The sequence below is a fragment of the Eutrigla gurnardus genome (genome assembly GCF_963514095.1).
Source record: "Eutrigla gurnardus genome assembly, chromosome: 6".
Taxonomy (NCBI): Eukaryota; Metazoa; Chordata; class Actinopteri; order Perciformes; family Triglidae; genus Eutrigla; species Eutrigla gurnardus.
The window spans coordinates 30,003,762-30,027,347 of NC_139920.1; the positions used below are offsets into that span (position 1 = coordinate 30,003,762).

General features: G+C 45.4%; 1 protein-coding gene across 2 annotated transcripts in view; it reads right to left on the reverse strand.

The window, feature by feature from the left end:
* The window catches only part of unc13a (unc-13 homolog A (C. elegans)), a 39,906-nt gene that overhangs the window by 2,940 nt on the left and 13,380 nt on the right, over window positions 1-23,586 (reverse strand). For both annotated transcript variants that reach the window (XM_084011749.1, XM_084011748.1), the window contains 30 exons: window positions 22,724-22,770; window positions 22,496-22,574; window positions 20,708-20,782; window positions 20,417-20,636; window positions 18,880-19,107; window positions 18,525-18,666; window positions 17,652-17,821; window positions 17,454-17,569; window positions 16,562-16,725; window positions 16,327-16,480; window positions 16,141-16,209; window positions 15,744-15,833; window positions 15,349-15,483; window positions 14,091-14,224; window positions 13,874-13,959; window positions 13,272-13,398; window positions 13,060-13,156; window positions 12,169-12,312; window positions 12,006-12,083; window positions 11,837-11,914; window positions 11,448-11,536; window positions 11,209-11,355; window positions 10,245-10,368; window positions 6,851-6,880; window positions 5,471-5,527; window positions 5,288-5,368; window positions 4,815-4,962; window positions 4,046-4,102; window positions 915-1,007; window positions 74-233 (listed from right to left, as the gene is read on the reverse strand). In XM_084011749.1, coding sequence (XP_083867875.1) covers window positions 74-233; window positions 915-1,007; window positions 4,046-4,102; window positions 4,815-4,962; window positions 5,288-5,368; window positions 5,471-5,527; window positions 6,851-6,880; window positions 10,245-10,368; window positions 11,209-11,355; window positions 11,448-11,536; window positions 11,837-11,914; window positions 12,006-12,083; window positions 12,169-12,312; window positions 13,060-13,156; window positions 13,272-13,398; window positions 13,874-13,959; window positions 14,091-14,224; window positions 15,349-15,483; window positions 15,744-15,833; window positions 16,141-16,209; window positions 16,327-16,480; window positions 16,562-16,725; window positions 17,454-17,569; window positions 17,652-17,821; window positions 18,525-18,666; window positions 18,880-19,107; window positions 20,417-20,636; window positions 20,708-20,782; window positions 22,496-22,574; window positions 22,724-22,770 — 3,419 coding nt within the window. The remainder of the gene's footprint in view (window positions 1-73; window positions 234-914; window positions 1,008-4,045; window positions 4,103-4,814; window positions 4,963-5,287; window positions 5,369-5,470; window positions 5,528-6,850; window positions 6,881-10,244; window positions 10,369-11,208; window positions 11,356-11,447; window positions 11,537-11,836; window positions 11,915-12,005; window positions 12,084-12,168; window positions 12,313-13,059; window positions 13,157-13,271; window positions 13,399-13,873; window positions 13,960-14,090; window positions 14,225-15,348; window positions 15,484-15,743; window positions 15,834-16,140; window positions 16,210-16,326; window positions 16,481-16,561; window positions 16,726-17,453; window positions 17,570-17,651; window positions 17,822-18,524; window positions 18,667-18,879; window positions 19,108-20,416; window positions 20,637-20,707; window positions 20,783-22,495; window positions 22,575-22,723; window positions 22,771-23,586) is intronic.

Genomic DNA, 23,586 nt, shown 5'->3' on the forward strand with positions numbered 1-23,586 from the left:
GGAGGAGTCCCGGTCACATGGTTTATACGAGCAAACAGAAATCAGCCGGGAACGTTACGGGAGCGTTACTCACAAAGTGAAGGTTTCGTTGTATTTGGGAGCCCAGCTGTTGTTCTTGGACTTGGTGGCGTACTTCCTCTTCTTGTCACTGAGGTGAGGGCCGATGATGTACACCTCCACAAAGGGCCGGAAGATTCCCTGGGTCTGCCAGCGCAGGTCGTTGGCGGCTACCACTGGAAGAGAGGGGGGGGAAGGGCGTGAGACTCCAGAGCAAGAAAAACATCGTCTGAGATCCTTGTTGAGGTGGTGAAGGGAGAGAACTGGGATTTTATTTCATGAAAAAGTCATATTTTTGGTAACAGATAAGGCTTTGATGGCTATTCCATATCATGAGAATATTACCGTATTTATCCATATGACATTTAACAACATGGGCTTATGCCGTTGACATCATAAAATGTTTTACTAACTGTGAAGCTCGCACTTACATTTTTTATGGCACATTACCAAGACATTTCTTTATAACAAATTCTATGTCATACTAGTCATTTTTCCGTCTTTATATGACATACTATATGATGACTTTTTATAATATTTGAACATACTATAGTACGGCTTCTTGATGGCATACTATAGAATGTTTTATTATATTTCTAATTTAATGACAGTTTCAAGGCATACTACATGTCATTTTCTTTACTTTTGTGATACATATACATTCTAATTGAGACTTTTTTTATGGACTATTATGACATTATATTCTATCCAAAGACATTTCTCTGTCATACTAAACTCTAGTTACATTCGTTTTTAAGACACTTTTGTGGAATACAATACTCCTAGACTTATAATGACATCTTTATAGTGTAATATGACTGAAGTGTGTCTAGAAGTGTGTAAGACCATCCGTTCACCTTTCACCGTGATCTTGTGCTCTCCAGTGTTGGGGTGAGTGAATATCTCCACATGGATGGACACCTCTCCCACGGCGTCGTCCACCCCGGAGCCTGTCAGGACAGACGGCGTGAGGAGAATGTGGAAACATGGACTCCTGTTGAGAACTTAAAATAAGGCATAGTGATCTGCTTGTTGTGGTCTGGAGGTGGACAGACAGACAGCGCTGCTATGAGTGGGCACACATTCAGTAGAATAGTCCAGTTTAGGCATTTATGCATTATGATTCAACATATCAGAGACGGTCATTTGGATGCAGCAAGGAAGGGTAATTTGTGCCCACTCATAGACGCGAGTTGTCTGATAGGATGCAGGGAAGAAGAAAAGGTCAACTGACAGTGTGGAACCCCTGACGGAGATCAGGTCAGGACATGCTCAGATGGATCTAGAGGTGGAGACACCCATTCCTTGGGAAAAGACTTTTACCCAAGCATGAGGAAGAGGAGAGACGAGGAAGGGAAAGGAGCTTACGGAGAGAGAATAAGCTCTCTGATCTGTCGGGAAGGACACCACTACTGACAACCAACGCTCTCTCAAAAAAGTTTCTGGATGACTCACATTCAAAGTCCTCTAGCTTATACGTAGGACATGAATGCACGTCTGTAAGTCCTGGGAGATAAGGATGTTCCTGTCTGTGGTGTACAGGTTGTAAAGCAAGTTTTGGCTTAATAACATTAAATGACAGAATTAGAATATTCTAATAAATGCAGGATTGAAAACGGTTAAAGTCATGGGTTTTGGTCCACGCCTCATCCAAGCTAACCTGAGACCTGGGACCACATCCAGGTCTGGGGCTCCTCGGCTCCATACTTCTACTTGGAAGACTACTTTGGGGTAAAGAGGACAGCGATGGCTCTGCTACTCTTTTGTCTGGGAGGGAGATGCTGGATAAATCTTGTGCTGCATTCTGAACGAGTGGTTGAGATCCACGACTCCAGAACGACACAGTGACAGATGGACGTTGGTTTTTTTAATTAGCGTCTCTGACTTTGTCAACGGTATCCGCGGCGACGAGCAGCCAAACAAGGTGTGTGTGGGAGTTGGTGGCACAGTGTTCCTGGCAGGCAGCTCCCCGGGGAGCGTTATGGGATTGTCGGTCTGCTGCTAACAGGACCAAAGAGAGCAGCAGTCGTCCATCTGGCCTCGTCTACTCGATGGAGGACGGCCATAAAAGATGAGAAAGAAAGTTTGCTGGCCGGGAGGCGGGACGATGCTGCCAAGAAAACGCTTTCTCTTCCTCAGTAAACATCAGTCAGATGTGCACATGTTTCTATCATGTTGCAAATCTTCCCCAGAGTAGAATTAAATCTCAAACTACTGTGATAATGCAGCTCACAGCCTGCAGTATGTAAGGACGACAGTCATCACTGATCAGCAGCAGTAACGTTAATAACATTCAATTCCTCCATCAGTCACCTGTTCATATCATCTACTCCTAACATGCTCTGAAAAACGATCCAGTGGAAGGAAGTTCATTTCCATAATGTTCCAACCAAGGACATCCAGCAGCTTTGCTTTCTATATGATATTATTATAATATTATATATTTCTATATACAGTACCTCCACTACAGCAGGAGGCTGTAGACATCTGAATATCATAACCAAATAAATATCTTAATCTCTCTCTCTCTGGTATGATTTCTCCTCTTTCAGAAGATTTTAGGTTTTGTAACATAAAAATCTTTTTGCAGGTCACAAATTCAGATAAAAAAAAAAGATTCAAGTGCTTAAATTCCTAATTTTCAACTATTAAAAAAGACAATAAATAAATAAATAAATCAAGTAGATAATTTTAAATTCAGCCACTAAAAACCCCAAATAAAAAGGTCAAACTTGAACATCCAGTTTCTCTGGCACAGACTTCTGTCCAATCAGGAGACGTTCTGTCAGTCACGTGATCTTAGAAAGAAGCGCCAACGCCTAAAAAGCCTTGAATCACTTGAATTTGTGAACCTGAAACAAAAATCAAAGTCTTTGAAAGTGCAAGATAACTACTGGAAAACATAATAAGGGGCCATTGAGACGACACGGATTCAGCCTGTTTTCTAATAATAATAAAATATAAACATATATATATATATATATATATATGAAGTTTTCAGTAGCTGCTCATACGCCAAACCTTCCCCCTCGTCTGTCCATAAAACAAGACTTTAACTAAAAGCTTTAACTGCTTCCTGTCGTCCACACAGGGAACTGAACCAAAGTCATCCTGTGTCAGTGCTCGTGAGCAAGAGTCAGATCTCTTCATACTGATCTGAAGTGACAGAAATCAGACCATCTGACCCGAGGGACTGTCTCTGATTGGCTCAGTCTGTGGAAGGGGGGGTGGGGGGGTTAGGCAGCCTTTCTCATCACCGCTGTAGGGCGGGCCGCGCTGCACGTGGACGCTGTGTGTGTTTGAATGCATTTCCGTGTGACGACAGTGCAGACGGGGACATGGGAGCCCTCCCAGACAAAAACTGAACAGCCATCATCATTCTTCACCATCATCCTCTTCATCACTTCCAAACACAGTGGCAACAATACACTGCTAAACTGTGCTTCTGCTTCACACACACACACACACACACACACACACACACACACACACACACACACACACACACACACACACACACACACACACACACACACACACACACACACACACACACACACACGGCCTCTCTGGGTGACATCATGCCAGATCAGGATTCCTCCACACTTTGATGCATTTCTATTCTTTTCCGTCTGATGTCAGCACATCATGCTTCAGCGTCTGCTCATACATACAGTCCGTGGCGTATGTATCCAGTGCAGCTCCGGACATACAGACATCAGTGTGTACATGACATGCATGAATGCATAAAGTCTAGGTTCTTATTGTTGCGGTAGGGCATGTAAATGTGTGTGCAAAGAGACAGAGGAGAGAGGGGAAAGAGGAGTTCAATCTGAGCATTGTGTTTGTCTGTCGGGATGAGTTTGAGCAGGCAGGGGAGTTTCTGGGATGCACATGGGGTGGAGGGTGGAGGGAGCTGGGCTTTGGTCTGGAGGGCTTTCCCCGGCAATCCTGGATGTCTCAGGCCCTGAGCCCGAGTGCCACATACCCTTTTCTGGGTAAACATCCTCACTAGTGGTGAACCTCACCCCTTTGCCGCCGAACACTGGCCCACAGACGGGCGAAAAGGAGGAGAGTAGACAGAGAAAGGAGAAACAGGTAGAAATATGAGGTTTGCAGAGTAGAAAAACAACATTTATAAGTCTTGTCCATTAAGATGGGAGCGTGATGCATAATCATTTCAAAAGCAACTTGTTTTAATTCCTCCGATCTGCTGTGAAACGACTTAGGGACGCTCTGAGAAACCCACGTGGCATTTCAATGCAAATTCAATTCTAAACGATCATCCGCTCAAATGGCATTTCCATCAGCGGCGCTCGGGGACGCCGTGTGAGCCGTCAACGCTTCGGTGAAGATGACGGCAGCGTCTGAGGGTCGGGAGGGGCTGAGCAACGGAATCAAAGGGGGGGGGGGGGGATTTATGATTTCTTTTGCAAATAGCTGTCAGATGGTGTAAAGAATAGTCTCTGTGTTTCCCCGAGGCGGACTACCAGGAGACACTGCAGTTCAGAGCAGAGAGAGAAAACACACAGAGCCTCCACTTCATGCTCTACAAAGCATGGGAGATACTTTCAGGATGTGGAGCTCAGCATTTGGGGAAACCCTGCTGTGAGGAGTGGGAGTCTCCTCTGAGAGAGGGAAGCACAACCCGAGGCGCTCTCAATCAGAGAACTACGTAACGTTAACTTGACTCCTGGAAAACATGAAGATACTGGAAAATATCTCTGCGTCGCAGAGAGCAAAGCCGCTGAGGTTACCTTGTGCGTTCTGTGACTGGACAAAGGTCCGGATGAGTTTGTCGGTAGCCTGAGTGTAGAGGGACAGGGCGTAGTGCAGAGACAGCAGGTCAGGACTCTTCTCCAGGAAGGTCTTCTTCAGACCAACACCACCAGCGTGGAAGTATTGCTAACACACACAGAGGCAGACGACAGATGTTTCCCCACCGCAAAAAGATGCTTCTCAAAATGTTCACTATCATCTATTAGTTGGTTATTATATTAGTAGATTGACAGGACATTATTCCAAAACTATTAGGATTATTGATGAATCCTTATTTTTCAGTCAGTAGAGGAATGGAAGAAAAGAAATCACAGAAAGCTCAACGTCTTCAAGGTCGGCCGATCTCCATCCGGGTAGGTTTTCACTTGTGAAGGGTGAACTGTCATTTCCACTTGCTATGCTTGTTCATTGACACACATTCAGTCTGTCTCCATGTAGTATGAGTTCCTACCTTGATGGTGTCCAGGGCCAGCTCTATGACAGCGCACTGCTTAGGGGTGAGCGCCTTGGCCTCCTCTCGCACCATGTGCTCCTGAAGATAGGAGACAAAACATGATCGTTATGTCCATTTGTGTTTTCTAAGCATTTAAGAGTCTGGATGGACGCCGCGATGCCAGGGCTCAGCAGGACGTACCTTCAGCTTGGACAGCTGTCCCAGCTCCTTGGCAGCGTTGAAGATCAGCTGAGTGCCCTGGAAGAGACCGGAAGACAGACCGAAGACAAGTAGACAGGAGGACAGAGTTGTTATTCAAAGCAATGGAGGGCAGCAGTAAACGAGTGTCACACAGAGGACGCCGACGTTTCTGACACGCACATTCATAACCATTCATTAACATTCATAACCATTCATAACCATTCATAACCATTCATTAACCATTCATTAACCATTCATAACCATTCATTAACATTCATAACCATTCATAACCATTCATTAACATTCATAACCAGTCACTCTGAGCCGCTTCACAGATATCAAGGTGCTTCTTCCTTCAAGTGCTGATATCACACACACACACACACACACACACACACACACACACACACACACACACACACACACACACACACACACACACACACACACACACACACACACATTTCTGTACATAGAGAAGGGAAAGTGGCTCAGCTCGTAGTGAGGACAAGAAAGAAGACACACACACACACACACACACACACACACACACACACACACAGCTATGCAGTTGCACGCTGGGGTCCGCAGGTATTTACTGGACGTCCAGCCTGATGCAACACTGGTAAATGCATCACTAAGTGCTGCTGACTGCACTTCCAAATACAGCCTGAGGCATGAAATGCATCGTATGCTGTTTGAGGCTAAATCTGTTGAAGTTTACATAATCTTACAAAAACACCTTAAATTAACAATAATGTTAGAAAAAGAAACAAAATGTAATAGATTCTTTATATTAGAACCATTTAAATAGTCTGCACTGCATCGTCTCACTGAAACTGTATTTCACTGAGATTCAGACACTAACTGACAGAAAATGAGGCTGTCTTTTGTTGGCTGCTGCCATGAAAAGAACTGCTCTCGGCTAAATATTCTACCTCCCCTATGAGCACACTTTTGCAGTGAAAAAGCGCCACAAGCCGTAGGTCAAAGCGTCGAACGTCACTTCCTTTTCCTCATGAAGCTCAGCCGCTGGCAGCTTTTTTTCATCTCTGTCGTGTTGCAGCAAAGAAGACAGCGTTCTGTCTGTGAAATCCCAGGGAAAGGAAGTGACGATTGACCTCCTGGACTGACGGTTGGTGCGTTTTGACCACAAACGTCTGCATGTGTGTGACCTGCGGTGAGGCCGGGAGGGCCGGCAGCCGCCGCTACAGCATATAAACAGCACTAGAGAGCAATGTGGTGTTAAAAACAAAAGCGGAAAAATCAATATTTCCACTCTTTGTTTGACTGGCGAGCCGAGGGAGAGAGACGGAGACACGGAGAGGACACAGAAGAGAGAGACAAGACACATTGATCTAAAGGGGGTTTAGTCCTTACATCACTGTGAGAAGCACTCTTCAGTCTCCCCTGGAAAGAGAGCATGTGGTTAATACTTCAAGCAGTGGCCGGTCCCTGCAGCCTGACTTTCACAGGCTACATGACAGTATGCAATCAAAAGTGCACGTGTAGAAAATAAAGAATTAATCTGCGGATGCACGTCACTGCTGTAGACCAATTAGCTTTCCCTCCAAAGCAACCACGTCAGATTCTGTGCCTGACCACAAAATACAGACACACAGTTGGACACATCGCCAGTTGGCAGAGCAAGTAAATGGATGCTGACAAGAAAATGTGCTGAGAATTATTCAGGGGACATTTTGCTTTCCCTGCATAGTGTTCAAATCCATGAGCGTGCTGTTTTACGGGAGGCTACGACTACAGGCCCCGCTTTGTGGTCTGATGTTGGAACCAGCTCACTCGTTATTAGTTTACTATTAACGGCAACAGTGGCAGGAAACACAGGAGATACAGTACAAACCCTAACTTATAACACATGATGACAAATCAAATGGAAACTAATATCTTTCCCGTAGATGACACTGAATATTCCACATGTATGACATTATGAGCTTCCTGCTCAGAGTTAGGTGAGAAGATATCCGTGCTTTAAGATGTCAAAATGACAGAATGTGATTTTATGAACTTAGAAACAGTGAAAACTGTCAGAAAATCTACAATTGTCAATTGAAACGTTTGCGTTTGTGAATGGATTAAACAAAGAATAAACCACATGTTACTTTGTGAGCTTTAGAGGTGCTGGTCAGTGGGTTTTTGAACTGGACTCTCGCTTCATACTTAAAGTACAGATATGAAAGTCGTATTAATCTTAAACTTAAAAAAACATCTTCAAACAAAGGAATCTTCTTATCTAACTCTCAAGACAAGAAGGCAAATAATTGTAGTTCCTAAAAGGTCAAACTTTTCCTTGTGAATAGAAATAAATCAGCATTCAGGAAAGTCACCAGACAATACAAATACCTACTTATTGCTCAGTCACTTATTGCTCAGTCATGGCACGATGATTCATGATTCACGATGAATCATGAATCATCGTGCCATTTAGGTGTCTAGGGCCCTGGTATTGGAGGTCAAAGGGTCAATTGTGTTCCCTCCCTTTCGTACAATAGTGAGGTACCATATGGACATTAATGAAACGTGTTGTATACTGTTTATATTGTGTAATATTTACACCCAACAGCATATAGAATAGTTAAAACCCTCACATGTACTTTCCTTTTGATACATGAAGTACATTTTACAGATAATACTTACATATTTGTAACATTTCCAGGACAGGAATGTCTCTGGTGATGGATTACTTTAACAGTGTGGTGTTTATTTTACTGAAGAACAGGAAGTGAATACTTCCTCCACCACTGGTTACACCTGACTGAAGTAACTAACGAGGGCTGCAGATCACACGGACCGACTGTTCATTAGAAAACTAGATGCTTCATTATTTCCTGTTCTGTTCCAACACTGATATAAATCATCACATCAAGGCAAGGACGTCTTGTAAGAATCCGGTGACATCATAACCAGCATCACAATCATCATCAGTAACAACAGAACATGAAGTCAAACCAGGACAGACCGACATGACAGGTCTGCAGAGACATACAGTACAGTGTTGTACAGTATACTAAGAGAAGACTGCAGTGTTGAGAGAGATCAGATGCAAGCAACGAACCCACAGTGGGCGGTGGAGGGGGACACAGTTCAAACAGGTGGGGGAGGTAGGGGAGAGTGTGGGGGAGGGGGAAGGACACCAGACGCCAAGCCACCGAGAGATCAGAGTCACCCCACCGGAGTCCCAGTAAAAGGACACAATGCATGAGGAGAAACAAGGCAACACCAGGCGCAAGAGAGGAGCACCACTTCCTGTGTGAGGAGAGTGTTCAGGAGGAAGAGACAGCAGAGAGGGGAGGGCACTGATTGGTGGAGATTGTTGAAGGGGGTGGGGCCTGTCAGAACCAGTCAGGAATGCACCATGCTTCTGTCTTCTCAACAGAGAGACAGTGTTGGAGGGAAGGGAGGAGAAGAAGCAGGAGGAGGAGGAGAAGAAGAAGGTGAAGAAGAAGAAGAAGACGAAGAAGAAGAAGAAGAAGAAGAAGGTGAAGAAGAAGACGAAGAAGAAGAAGGTGAAGAAGAAGAAGGTGAAGAAGAAGAAGAAGAAGGTGAAGAAGGTGAAGAAGAAGAAGAAGAAGAAGAAGAAGAAGAGGAGACAGATCTGATAGGCTGAGAGAAGGGAAGGGGCGGGGTAAAGAAACAGGGGAAGATGGCAGCCACATATAGCAGAGAACCAACCACCGTGGACGGACAGACAGACACACACGCTGTAGGAGTGCTGTACTTACAATCATCTGTGGAGGGAGAGCGTGGGAGCGGGATGTAATATAATCACAACGACACAACAACAACCAGAGAGAAGGGTCAGTCAAGCTGCAAAGAGCCCCACATCAATCATCACAAATCATCACAGGTTTGGGCCTCGGGGCTGGAGGGACGTGGACCAATCAATAAGGTCTAAGGTCTGAGAGCAGAGCCAATGAGCTTTTAACAGCTGATCAAAACGATCACGTGACATTTGCTCACTATCTTCTCCTGTTTTTGCACCAAACTCAGTGGGACTGGGATCTAACTGCTGACTGGGGCGGAACCAGTTGTGATGATAACTGGCTAGCACCGTAACCATGGTAACCAGAGATGAATCATCACCTTATTAACAGTGATATGAGGCTCTTTAGTTAATAACCGAACACAAATAAGAACACATATATCCAAAACAAAAAATAAATAAATAAAAAGAAAACAAGAGGCTGCTTTCCAAAATGTATTAAAATGGTTTGTTGTTGTTGTTTTGGAAGTGGGCCAGATCCTTTGGGGCAAATATCTTCTGCCACTGTTGTTACTGAGAAATCAGACTTCAGATGGTTGTTGGCTGACATGCTGGAGAGCAGCCTGAGCTGGTGTCAGGATGATATGGTGCACTCCTTTTGTTTGTTCAGCTTTTTAACAAGATGTTTACAGGGTTTCATCTCGTAGTTTGGATGAGTGAAGGTAAAGATAATGTAAAATGTCTGCCTTCTTATACTCCACCTCCTCCTCCCGTCGCTCTTCTGTTGCTGCCTCTGCAGTCGGAGGTGTGTGGAAGTGTATTTTTGTGCCCGTGTGGGTGTGTGTGTGTGTGCTATCTATCATATTGCTGCGGACGCCATCGAGATTAAATATTTGTTATCTCTCCGTAGTGACATCCACACTTACTTTACTTTATCCTTTACTTTCAAATGTCAAATCACCGCTGCAAAGCAGGAACGAGCGCCGACATGTGCGGCTCGCCGTCGCCGCTGTGTGTGTGTGTGTGTGTGTTTGTACGGCGGTGCGTTCTCACCGTCTGGTCCGTGAGCGGCGGCAGCACGATGGTCTTCTCCATGGTGTTCATCACCAGCTTCCACAGCTCCTTCAACACACGCTTCAGCACCGTCTTCTCACAGATCTTGGCAAACAGAGTCAGGCTGGCGAGAGGAAGAGGAGCAGACAGGAAGGAGGGATGAATAATCAGCGGCAGCAGGAGGATTAAACCACATAGCTTGACTTTGCTTGTGTAGAAGACAATGCGTTACCTTACAGTTCTTATTTTTATCTCATACTAATATTCCTTTCTCTTGTTCTCATCAAATGTCCTGCTGCTCCCGTTTGATTGTGGTTAACTTTTGTTATCCTGATAAGAAGACCTTTTGGTCTTTCCTCCTTCCTGGACCGACTCCGAAACATCCTGATCTCACATTGATTGATCGAGGCCTGATGAATGGATCCTGTGCTGACATTGTGTAGAGAAACCCAGCCGTCCAGAGAGCAGCCACACCTTCGTCTTCTCAGGAAGTCTCTTCCTCTTGGAAGAGACGTGTATTTAATGCAAATCCACTCATCACACCTTCCTCCTTGTTCTCTGTAACTCTGTATAAAACTCTGACGAGCCCCACACTCGTCAGAAAGGATTTAATGGCAACGCTGTGACTTCCTTTTCCACTGTCAGTGATTAAACCTCATCTGAACCAGCCACAGAATTGGACCTGAAGAGTTTTCCTTCCACACTTGAAATCCATGTACAACCCTAAAAAAGTATCTTTTCCTACTGAGTTTACTCACCTGGAGCCAGGAACACAAATGCCTTTCTTACTCATTCTTAGTCTCGTGAGCAGTTTGAGTGACATATTAGACTTGTGTGTGTGGATTGCTGGTATAACTACGGTTATACCGGTTCAACATAACAAACAAGCATCTATGAGTTGGTGAAAGTAGGTAAAACCATCAAATGCCCTTTTGGACTCCGCTAAGATGGCAGACCGCCTCACTTGCTGTCCAGGAACTCCATGATGGGCTGCAGGACGTTGTCGGCGTCCTGGGCCACGCTGCTGGCATTCCCCACGTTGGCGGTTCCCTTCACCTGAGCCAAGATGTCTCCCATCTGCTTCACATTCTCCTCTATGTGAGGCTGGAAGCTACAGAGGAAACAGTACGAGTGTGTTTCATTACACATCCCACTGACGCCGGCCTTGTGTACGGACGCCTTTGTGTGCGAGGGTGTTTCTACCTGACGGCAAAGACCCGGCTGAGATCGTCCATGACATTGTTGAGCTTCACCTGCAGGTCTTTCAGGAAATCGCTGGCCTCCACACACAGCTGAAGCACACACAGATCATTAACAATGAAAGAACAGTTGGATTAAAGCTGGGGTAAGCACTTTGTTTTTGACGCTGAAGGCGTTTCTAAATGGAAAAGATGATTTTTCTCCTCTCTCCACTGGCTTTGGCAGAGTTTTTAACAGTTTCCAATAAGGATGACTCAGGTTATAACAACCTTTCAGCATATTGTTATTCTAGTGGAACTATTAGAAATACAGCTTCCTGCAACGCTCCGCCCCCTGACCTAAGCCCCTCCCCCAGACGAGCACGGGCAGAGAAGGAAAAAAGAATCACTCACATCTTTTCCACCCATGGCTTCAAACATCTTCTCCAGCTGAACTCTGAGCTGCTGGATGTTGTTGATCAGGATGCAGGGCTGAGGACAGGAAGACAAACAACAACCTTGAACCATGAATGTACTGATTCATAATGTGAGCACAAGCAACACGTCTTTCTGTCTCACTCACCACTTTCTCCATGGTGACATAGTTGGCAAACAACTTGGATATGATATCGGCGTAGGACAGAAGCACGTTGCTGATGGTCTGGAGACGGAAACAACAAAGAGCAACGGCTCATTCATCAAATTTCCATATGAGACGATTTGACTGCAAACCGAGCGGAGTCTACCTTAGCAAAGCGCTTCATGTAGTGGCCTACGATCTGTGGATCGGGACACTCCAGCTTCCTGATGATCTCGAAGCTCTGGTTGAGTTGGGAAAACACGTCCACCACCGAACAGGAGAACAGAGCGTGTTCTGACGTGACCTGGAACTGTGGAGCAAACGGCGTACGAGATGTTTAAAAACACTGGGAAGGAGAGACATGTATGGTTTGGGATGAGAAGAGAAGCTGGGATTTGAAGGGAGGCTGGCAGGATGTGACCTCTGGGCCCCTAAGACCATATAGTTGGCCCATTAGATGCTATTTTAAAGAGAACCCTGGGACAGACCTCCCCAGTTAGACAGCCATCCGCTGACAGGTGGGAGCTCCTGTCTCTCCTTGTAATTGGCTGCTGGTTAGCGTCTGGTCCCCTAATTGGCTGGAGGTGAGTGTAGGTGCTCCTCCGGGGAGTCTGGGTAATGAGGTGGTGACAGCTTTGGAGTAAGGCCATTAATTCACAATATCAGTGTGTTGTGTCGCTCCTTAAGGTCTCAACCACGCGTCTTTGAACTTCCAGGGATGTGGCTTTCTACATCAACGCGTCGCCTGAAACATCCTCTCAGCCCTGAACATTCTCTGCTTTGAGTCCACCTTCGTCCTGCTGTGTTCCATCGGCCTTTAAAGGATGCAGGGGGAGGCAGGGGGAGGCGGGGGGAGGCAGGGGGAGGCGGGGGGAGGCGGGGGGTTGTGTGGGAGGCAGAGCGAGAGGGAGGGATGACTAAACTCTGGATGATAACTTGGAGTGTGACAGAAGGAGCACAAAGGATGGATTACAGTCATTCCTGCCTGAACAACAACAGTGACTCAGCGCTCGCAGAAAGAGTGAAGGTGAGATGAGGAGAAGAAGAACACTTTTACCCCATCTTTCTTGTCTCTCTCCAAAGCACCGTGCTGGAAGTCCCGAGACACTTCTTCGTTTTCGTCCAGCCACTGAATAACAAACGGCTCAAACCACCTACGGGGAGCAGAGAATACACACACGTCTACACAGCAGGAAGCCAGCGTCGGACAACATGAGGGCGTCTACTCTTATTCTGTGTTTCAGGATAAGTCGACGAGTTGCTACTCACGCAGGGTATTCGGGCACTCGGCTCTTGAAGAAGGGCAGGTCTTTGCAGTACTCGTTGTACAGCCACTTGACCTTGAAGTGCAGGTTCATGTAATCTGCACTCTTGCACAAGCGGTTTTTTTCATGTTCTGAGAGAAGGAAGGAATAAAGCAAATTTATCTCCTGGCACCTACCTGCAATTTCCCACATGGTTTGATTCCACAATTACGTGGTTGTCAGACTCCAGCTCAACATTATCAACAGGAGACACTGATGTTATTAAAGAAATCAAAAATTCATCAAACCTAAACACTTTTTCAAAAGGTTCCCATTGTTTCAAAAGGAAAGCTTCATTGATAGCGATACTGATATCATATTAACCATTCAGTAATTACTTATCTTTATATCTATTTGTTCTATTTTGCTTTACAAAGCAAGGGGACACATTTAAAGTCAAGCCTGATGTCGTGACATAAAAAAGAGGCACACAGCTTATTGATCAAACACCGACACAGAGTACCGATGGATCCTTTCAGCTGGTGAATGGTTACCACGTATCCGGCTGTTTGTTTACTTCCTATACTGGTTCACTGGAAAGTCCTCTGTCTGAAACGTTGCACTCACCCTCCATTGCGTACTTCATATCCTGAGCAAACAGGTTCCACATCACTTCAGCGCTGATTTTACCCACGTTGAGCTCCTGGGGAAATCTTGATGGAGGAGAGAGGGAGGTTACTGTATGTGCACTTAGAGAGGAGAAGGTATGAAGGTGAGCAGATAAGAGCTGAGAGGAGACGGGGAGGACATGTGATTAAAAGCCTGCAGGAGGATAGAGACTCACTGGTTCAGACAGGGAGTGTAGGAGTTCTTGTCCTCTTCGATGATGGAGACGATAAGTGTGATGAGCTTGGACCAGAAATCCAGATTCTTGATGCAGGGACCCTGCTCCTCCGGCGGCACGGGACCCTGTTTGGCCTGGAAAACGCACAACTAGAGTCACAAGAAAACTCTGCACAGACTTTTCGAGGAGGTAGTCATTTACAGGTATGACAATAAAGCACTCTAAAAGTGAATTTTACTGGGTTGGCTGTGTTCTTATCCTTTTTAGTGTGCAGCTTTAAACAGACTGTCTGTCTGGGCGAAGTCTTTGAAAAAGCTGAAGAACTAAAAAAAACTAAGCCAAGCACCGCAGGAGTTTAGGAATGAAGAATGACCTTGCAACAAAATATAGCAACATCCCTCAGGATGAAATGTTTTATTCAACAGAGAAAAACAAGCTTATTTGAAATCTGCGATGGAGTCTGAATGGAGCGCTTTAATGAGGACTCAAAGAAAGTTCTGAGAAATCCCCGGTGAAAGCCCGATGCAGGAGTGATGGATGGGGGAGTCCGACCCAGACTGGATGGGGACTCACATCACGGAGCAACAGACAGAAATCAAGCACAGGAGGAGAGACAACGTCGTTTTCAGGAAACCTTTTCTTTGTACCGGTTAATGATGAAGAAACACTGCTGGCTGAGTTTTACATGATTAGCTGGTTCAACTCGTTGGCAGTGATTTATCCTGCTCGTTTCTTCTGAGAGAGTGAACCAAATCACAGCCAAAGAAAAAGAAAAGGACATCAATCAAATCAAAATTAAACCTCAATGCATTTGAGCAGTGGACAGACTATACAGAGGTAGATAATTGGTGCACTATGAGCATCCAGACCCTCAGAAAGACCTGAGCGACCACATCCTGCTACAGAGTTTTCACCGTATGAAGAGACAATAACCAGGTTTTTAGTCGCCAAAATATAACTATTAAATTCAGCATTTACTTGACAATATCACGACTTTGGGAAAACCAGTGGAACCAACCTGTTCTCGTTCCAAACAGTTGAGATGAACTCCTTTGGAAACACGTCCTTTACTTGATTTTTCTAGTTACTTATTTTCTTACACTGCAGCGATTATACTTACATGACCTTTGGCAAAGCTTTCCTTAATTACGGTCATGCCAATGAAAGATATTTTTACATGTGAGAGGGGGGAGGGGAGAGAGGGAGACAGGCATTCAGTCCAGCCTACACACATATTAAATAAATTGCTGCCTCTCACCGGGTCTGTCTGATACTCGCGGCTGTACAGCTCATGACAGTTATTAAAGATGTACTCGTAGGTGGAGTTCAGACAGGCTTTGACACAATCCTTCACCACCTGACTGGCTCGGGGGGGAGACTGGAGCTCTTGGACCTGGGCGAGAGAGAGAGAGAGAGAGAGAGACTTCATTGTCTTCATTGCTTGCATTTAAAAAACAAAATAACTTCAGGATGGATATTTTGAATGTATAGTAAACAGTAAACCTCAACAATTAACATATTGGATTCAGATTTTTGAGGAAATTGTGGAAGAAGTTCATTACATCCTATATGTGCAACACATTGAGCAAAAAAAAATACAGAAGAAAAATCAAGAAAGGCTTTGAGAGACGAAGACGAGGGACGGGCTGGTACCTTCATCCTGAAGAAGGTGATGCTGGTGAGGAGATCCACCGTGGACTTGAGGTCCTGCAGCCTCTCAGGGCTGCTGGCGGGGAAGTTGTTCTGCAAAAAAACATCAAATGGCATCACATCAATCCTGGTCTACCGTGCGTTGCCGTTGCTGTGGCCCGATTCCAGCATCGGCAACACTTGTTGCTGCGTGGGTGAGCAGCGTTTCCTGAATGTGTGTGTGTGTGCCGTTCAGAGTGGCTGTCAGGCTAATTAACACATCCGCCTGCTTTGTTTTACGTCCTAGAAAGAAGAGGAGAAGTCCAGGAAGAGGAGGGTGGAGGCGGGTTGATGTTCTGACCGTCCAAACCGCTATTAGCTGTCATAAGAGATGTGTTGGTAAGACGGAGGGAGATCTTACCCGGTACATGGACAGATCGATCCTCAGAGAGTTGTGAAGCTGGTCCAGAAGCTTGACAAAGCGCTCTTTCTGTGGAATCACACCAGAGATTTCAACATTAGCAGAAACACAACACTGCTTTATATATACACACATGGTTTTATACTTTTAAAAGGACATTTAACTGCTGCATTTATTGGTTTTTACCCCAAAGTTGGAAGCAGCAAAGCGGTCGGAGGCAGACACGTTGTTGGTTGCCTGCGTGGTGTGAGCGTAGTAGGCATTGATGTTTGCCAGGAGGGTACTCATCACCGCCGGCACACCGGGGCACATGTACTTAGACGACAGGCAGGCGAAGTGACTGCAAGAGAGGAGGGGAGACGTCTAAGCATGGCGGGATACTTCACAGCTCCATGCATGAAGACAACCAGGGGGAACCTACGTCATGGCCTGGTAGATGGACTCCACTCCGTAACGCATGGCAAACTCATCCACGATCTCCTGGGGAGTCTCCTCGAAGTAGACCTTCCAGGCGTCGTCCCCTTTGGCGTCGGGAATCTTCACCACACCGTTGTTCTGGATGTCTGTGACGTAGTGGAAGAGGTTCTACACGGAGGAGCACGGGGAAGAGTTGGAGTTATAGAAGAAAAAAGAAAATATAGAAGAAAGAAATGAGGAAAAATAAAGACTGAAGGTCATCTTGTTGTCTTCAAAGTTTCTACATGTTTAATTGGATGAAACGTACTACGATCTGTTTATCTTTAAACAGCTGCATGAAGGCCATTAAAGGACATCGTGAGGTGCTGTCTCCACTACTCAACCACTCAGAGTGACGCTGCTGTGAAACACGATGCGTGCTTTATGGCCACTTATGTGCAGCAGTAACAGCGACCATTAGTCTGCTGCGGCTCAGCGAATCTGCTCTGTGGAGTAATGGGCCGAGTGACGACTCACACCAGGCTGTGATTGGTCAACAGTCAATCAGCAGAGTCTTCCTCACGGACGGCGTGGTCTTCATCGTACGAGAGCAGAGCAAACTTCACGGAGGATTAACTGACGTTTCATTTGGAAACATCAGCCACGTGTGTGTGAACCTGTCTGGCTCAGATCTGCCATTAATGTGCATGAAATGCAGACTAGAGACTCAAAGTGTGTGTTGTTGTTACAAGCTAACAATGAGTTAACCTTAAAAACACAGTATGAGATTCAAAGGTAGTTTAAAGTTAGTGTAGTGAAGTCAAAATGACAATAAGCCAAAGATGTAGTTCAGGTTTATGTCTCACATATAAAGAGGAGTCCATAAAACCAGTATATAACTGACTTCCTGTGCTCACCTCATGCAAACAGGTGTACTGAACGTGATAGGGGGCGACCGTCTCCTCCCCTTTAATCTCCACGTTGATGTGCATGCGGATGGCTCCGGACACGGCCGACTTGTCCGTTCGCTTGTCTGTGAAGAACCACAAACATGAAGTCAATGACAACGCTGGTTCCAGTGGGGGCTGTTCCACATTGAGGAGCTTCTCGCTGACCCAGGTTGTACCACACGTCCATCTCTCCGCTCAGGGTGCGGACCTCGATGATGGTCTGACCCAGGAAGTCGTCCGACTCCCGCTTGAACTTCTGCTTCACGCGAGACTTGATGTCGTCGTCCTCGTCCCACACTCGCACCTTGATGCGGTCAGACGAGTTGTGACATTCGCTGGAACAGAGTCAGACACAGCACCAGATGGGCTTTTACTATCATGAGTCAGCAGAAAACACATGTTCCACTGCATCACATGGACGACTACAGCTGCTTTAGTTGATTAAAATGCATTCATTAATAATAGCTCATACCTAGCTTTTGCATCTCTGTTAGACAACTTATAATTCTTAAACAGAAGGACACATTTTCTACAACATTTCTGCAACGGATTAAAGATTTTATGCATCATTTGACATTTGGAAATTCATTATTCTGCAAGAGGCTGAGCTCAGAAATATTATGCGATGTGGCAACCATTTTTAACCTACTGACAAAATGATATTGCATGGTGCTTATCACTCATTTATAATTTATTTATTTCATTAATTTCTTAATAATTTTATTATTATTTATTGTATTTGTTCAATTATTTTTTGCGTCTCACCATTTTTGTAAATTTTAATTTATTTAAACATGTAAGTAGTTATGTAATTGATTGTTTATATAAAAATATATATTGATATAAGTCCTGCTGGCTACAGCTCAAATGTGGTGATTTGCTTGTTTTTCCTGTTTTCTATGACTATAAATGGAACATCTTTGGGTTTTTAAATGTTGTTCGGAGAAGTCACCGCTGATTAACATTTTCCACTAATATATATATATGACATTTTATCAGCTAAAAACAAAAACTTATTTCCAAGAGGTCTTGACTCACAAATTAAAGGTCTCCTCCCAGACGGGGTTGAGGTTGCCGTAGATGGTTTTGGTCCTCTTTTTGGTCTTTCCCACCTGGACGGTGACATAAGGATCACTGGAGCCGGTCTTATCCTTGGCTTGGAGACCCTGAGCACACAACACTGGGGAGGAAACGCCACGCTGGTCAGCCACTGTGTGTGTGTGTGTGTGTGTGTGTGTGTGTGTGTGTGTGTGTGTGTGTGTGTGGAAACAGATGCCTGTTAAATCACCCGACCTTCTGCCCCACAAACGCCACCTGTGTTCCCTTCATGCAAACCCCAGCGTGTCTCTTTCTATGGACACAACACCGACACGTCCACTCCGCCGACTCTCACCTGTGATGCTGATCTTGGCCGACCACTTGGAGGTGCCGTCGAGCACGCTCTGCTTGATCTGCTTCATGTGGGTGACGTGCGTGGCCTTGGGGGCGGTGAACACCTCCTGGATGAGCTCGAAGATCTCGGGTTTGTTCCTCTCGCGGATCTTCATGCGATCTTTCAGCACCATGATGATGTTCTGGGTTCGGTCCTCGGCGCCGTGTTTGGAGCTCTTCTCTGCTGCTCCTGGTCAGCGTGAGAAAGACGAGGAGGAGGAGAGGATTAGAGGGGAGTCATAGACATATGTGTTATAGGAGGTATGTGTTGGCTTGTAAATACAATAAAATGGAAAAAGAAATTGCAAGGGGGACACATTTCAACAAGCTTTAGGAAAATGTGAATTTAAAACCCTGAGCAGATAAGAAGACTGTGTAGGTGATGAAAAGCGTGGCTATGTTTCATGAATGAGAGGCGGACACATCTGCAGAGCTTTGAAACGCTGAGTAAAAGAGAGATGGGGAAGAGAGGCGGGTGACAACAGAAAAGACAAATGGCTTTTAATATCCTCTCAAGAAAACAAAGAAAATCAGAAAGAAGGCGTGAGAGAAGTGGGAGGAGGACTCAACAGTGACAAATAGAGATAAGAAAAGGAAATAGATGAGTTCAATATTATGCATTTTTAAAACGCAGCAGAGACGAAGCAAGAAGTCTAAAACATCAGCAAATGGCTGTTCAGACCCCTTAAATATTTGATGTTATATTTTATCCTCCTGAACATCTGTATTATAGCACAATATTATTGTCTAAACCAATCACAGGCCAAGCTGTTAATATAGGATTCCACACTTAAAGGCATAGTTAAAGGGGCACATTGTGCTAATTCTCTGGTTTATATTTGTTTACCTGTTACATCTCATTTGTCTATCCTGTACAAAAAGCAACATCCTGGCTGTCACCATATAATGAATATAGAGGCATGTGTAGAAGACAATGCATTACCTTACTGTTATTATTTTTATCTCATACTAATATTCCTTTTTCTTGTTCTCATCAATGTCCTGCTGCTGCTATTTGATTGTGGCTAACTTTTGTTATCCTGATAACCTTTTGGCTTTTTTGGACCGACTCTGAAACCTCCTGATCTCACATTGATTGATCGAGGCCTGATGAATGGATCCTGTGCTGACATTGTGTAGAGAAACCCAGCCGCCCAGAGAGCAGCCACACATTTGTCTTCTCCGGAAGTCTCTTCCTCTTGGAAGAGACGTGTATTTAATCAATGCAAATCCACTCATCACACCTTCCTCCTTGTTCTCTGTAACTCTGTATAAAACTCTGACGAGCCCCACACTCGTCAGAAAGGATTTGATGGCAACGCTGTGACTTCCTTTTCCACTGTCAGTGATTAAACCTCATCTGAACCAGCCACAGAATTGGACCTGAAGACTTTTTCTTCCACACATGAGAGCGGCATCAGGTGTGTTTCTTCATCATATCTGTCATCCAGCTTCCTATCAACGCTTTAGGGGATAAAAGAGGCTAAATGTTGACTTACTTTGCAGACAATCAGCATTGAGTAGATCTTGACACTTCTCGTGGCATTTGACCCCACACTCGGTGCAGCGCATGCCCTGGCGAGCGATTCCCCACAGCAGCCCCTCACACTCATAGCAGTACGTGGGCGTGGTGGCCGTCCACACCTCGAAATTGTGCGGCGTGGTGCAGGAGATGGGGTATATGAGGGCCTGGAGGGTCTTCTTGTAGACGTGGCTCTTCTACGAGGACATGCAGGGTCAGCAGAGGGCGCTACAAGGATTTGACACTTTGAATGTGAACGGATACAGACCAGCTCCTCGTTGTGCAGCGTGCTGGACGTCAGCGCCGACGTGATGCCTGCTTTCCTGGAGCTCTGAACCAAAGACTGACAGACAGGAGACAGGAAGGGTCAGTTTCTCTCGCAGCTCAATATCTGCGTTTCTTTTTTATCAGGACAGATCTCAGAGCAGCCTGTGAGGCAACGTGTGTTATTACTGTCTGTCTGGCAACCTTCCCCTGAATAAGTCCAACAAACTAGGCGACGGCTGCAGAATTTAAATGCTTCCTCTCATGAGGACGATCATACTTTCATGACTTAAAGTGTTTGGAAAGCAAATGGTGTTGGCGTTACTCACCATAGCCTGTGGCAATGCAGTGAAGGTGGGAGGAACAAGGGAGAGATTTAATATTAGAAAAGGGCAAGAAAGAGGGGGTCAGGGTGGAAGGATTCCATAGAGGATCAAAGATGTTGAGGAAGGATGCATTTATGGTGCACATACTGCATTTATTGTGATTCAACAGGAATGGACACCCACAATAAAAGCAGGGGGTGTTAGGATTGTGGGAGGGGGGGGGGGGGGGGGGGGGGGGGTCAAACAAACAAGGCCTGACTTGAGTATTTGATATGTGAATGAAGCAGCTTGCGATCAGTGCTCATTAAGCCTGGACTCTGCAGCCTGTCCGATCAATGACCTGAGACACGCTGACATGAAAGACGTCGGTGCACCTGGCTGTGACCGTCTGCCGTCACAAAGTCACGATGAATTAACGAAGACGCCACGCTGATTCATTGTGTGTGGAGATGCTGCGTTTAGGCAGACGGATCGCTGTCCTACTTCTAGTTTCACTTAAGAACATGCTTTACAGGCATTAAACACAATAGCTTGTCATTTTTTGACAAATATTCTTATTTGATTGGAATAGCCTGCTGCCAGTTAGCTTAGCTTAGCACAAACACTGTAAACGGGGGGAAAGCCTGGTTCTGTCGGAAAGGTAATAAAATCCACATACCAGCAAATCTAAACACTAATTATTGTGTTTAATTTGTTTTTTCTACACGCAGAACGATGTGTTCAAATGTTGAAAGCTGTTTCCAGCCTCGTTAATCAATCATCAGGGGGGGGGGGGGGGGGGGAGGTTGGGATGGATGCGTGGGTCAAACAAACAAAGGACATTCATTCACTGCAGCCAACAGTGACTTAGAATCATTTCCAACACTTAAATGACGTAACAAACATACTCATTTTATGCCAAACCATGATTTTTTTTTTACCAAACCTAACAAATAGAAGTTGGTCTATCCATATTCTGATTCATCCATAATTAATAGTCACATTAGAGCCTCCTGTTATTTTAAGAAAAGCAGACATGTGATAATTCTGTCCAGGCTGTGAGACAGGAGGTGATTGTATGAATGAGAGGATTGTTTTTGTCAGCGTCTCATCCTTAATGAGGCACTGTCAGGGAGGCACGGGGACGATGGCAGCGTGGGGTAATGAAAGGTCTGTTACATGGCAGCGTCTAGCAAACATCAGTCAGTCAGAGGAAGCCTCCGGCCCTGCCGGTGGCCCCTTAGCCCCACAGCTAGCCCTGTCAGCTGTAACAGAAGGCAGATGAAGTGCAGTGGGCCAAAAGGAGGAGAAGTCAAAAAGAAAGGGACGAAAATAACAGCGAGGTGAAGAGAATAAGATGAGCGTATGGAACAACAGAAGCAGGTTTGTGGATGAGAGCTCTCACTGCCGTGCCGTGTGATCGATGGACTGAGGAGATGTGAGACGCTCAGTCGGGGGAATGTAAAGAGATTAGCACAGAAACTCACCAGATCTCGGACGAGAGGCATAGCTTTCCTCTTCCTGAGGTCTGGCATGCTGTCGATGCTATACAGGGCGCCACCCATCCTGCAGACATGCAGAGAGTGAACACGCAGCTATAGGACTTAATTGAACCTGGACAATCAATCACACTGTAAAGCCATCGGCTCGCTTCTTTTGGGTGGTAAGTTATAGATTTTCAATGAGCGTGGAGTAACGGCGTCACGGTCGCTTACCCTGCAGATAAAAGCAGAGAGGCGATGCCGACGCTTTCTCCTCGGGCCTGAGGAGAGAGAGAGGAAGGAGATGAGGAAGAATGGGAAGCATATTATGGTACTTTCAAGACATACTCTGTGGTGTTTGTTGGCTAAAATACTCTCGTTCACGTTGAGTAGCTGTAGCCACAATGACTGCAAGTTATCCCGAAATACACAAACAAGTGGGAGACGGAAAGAAAGGGGAGATGGGGAGTGTGGTGACCACTGACATCAGCAGTGGCTTCTGTGTGTTCGAGGATCATATAAAAGTAGATTACAGCCAGATGCTATCTGTGTAATCACTCTTCTAATTCCATCTGCTCCGTTATTACAGGACATGCTCTTTGTCCGGCCTGCCTGTTCAAAGAACGACACACGACGGCATCGATACTCACGTCACGCTGACCAACACAAACAGTCACTCTGATCGGTTAGAAAATGACACTCAGCTCGGCCCCCCTTTAATATCTACGAGCCACACGGGGATACATGAAATAGAAATATAGACAGTGTTGAACACGCTCCGGGCCACACCCACCTGAGTGTCCGCTCCAGCCTGAGGGAATCACAACGGACTACATGCAAATCGCTACGAGGATGGCAAACAACTGAAAAGAAAATAATGAAATGGCAAAAACAGTACAAGGGGTAAACAGAAACGATCAATTAAACACAAGACAATATAATCCACAGCCATAACCAAAAAACTGGGGAAACACAGTAACAGTAAGACATGCAGGGAACAAAGTCTGTCATCCTAGAATTAAATTAAACTAGAGCAACGACACAGACGGGTACTCTTATGAGCACAAACACACACCTGTGTGCAGAAAGGTCTCTCT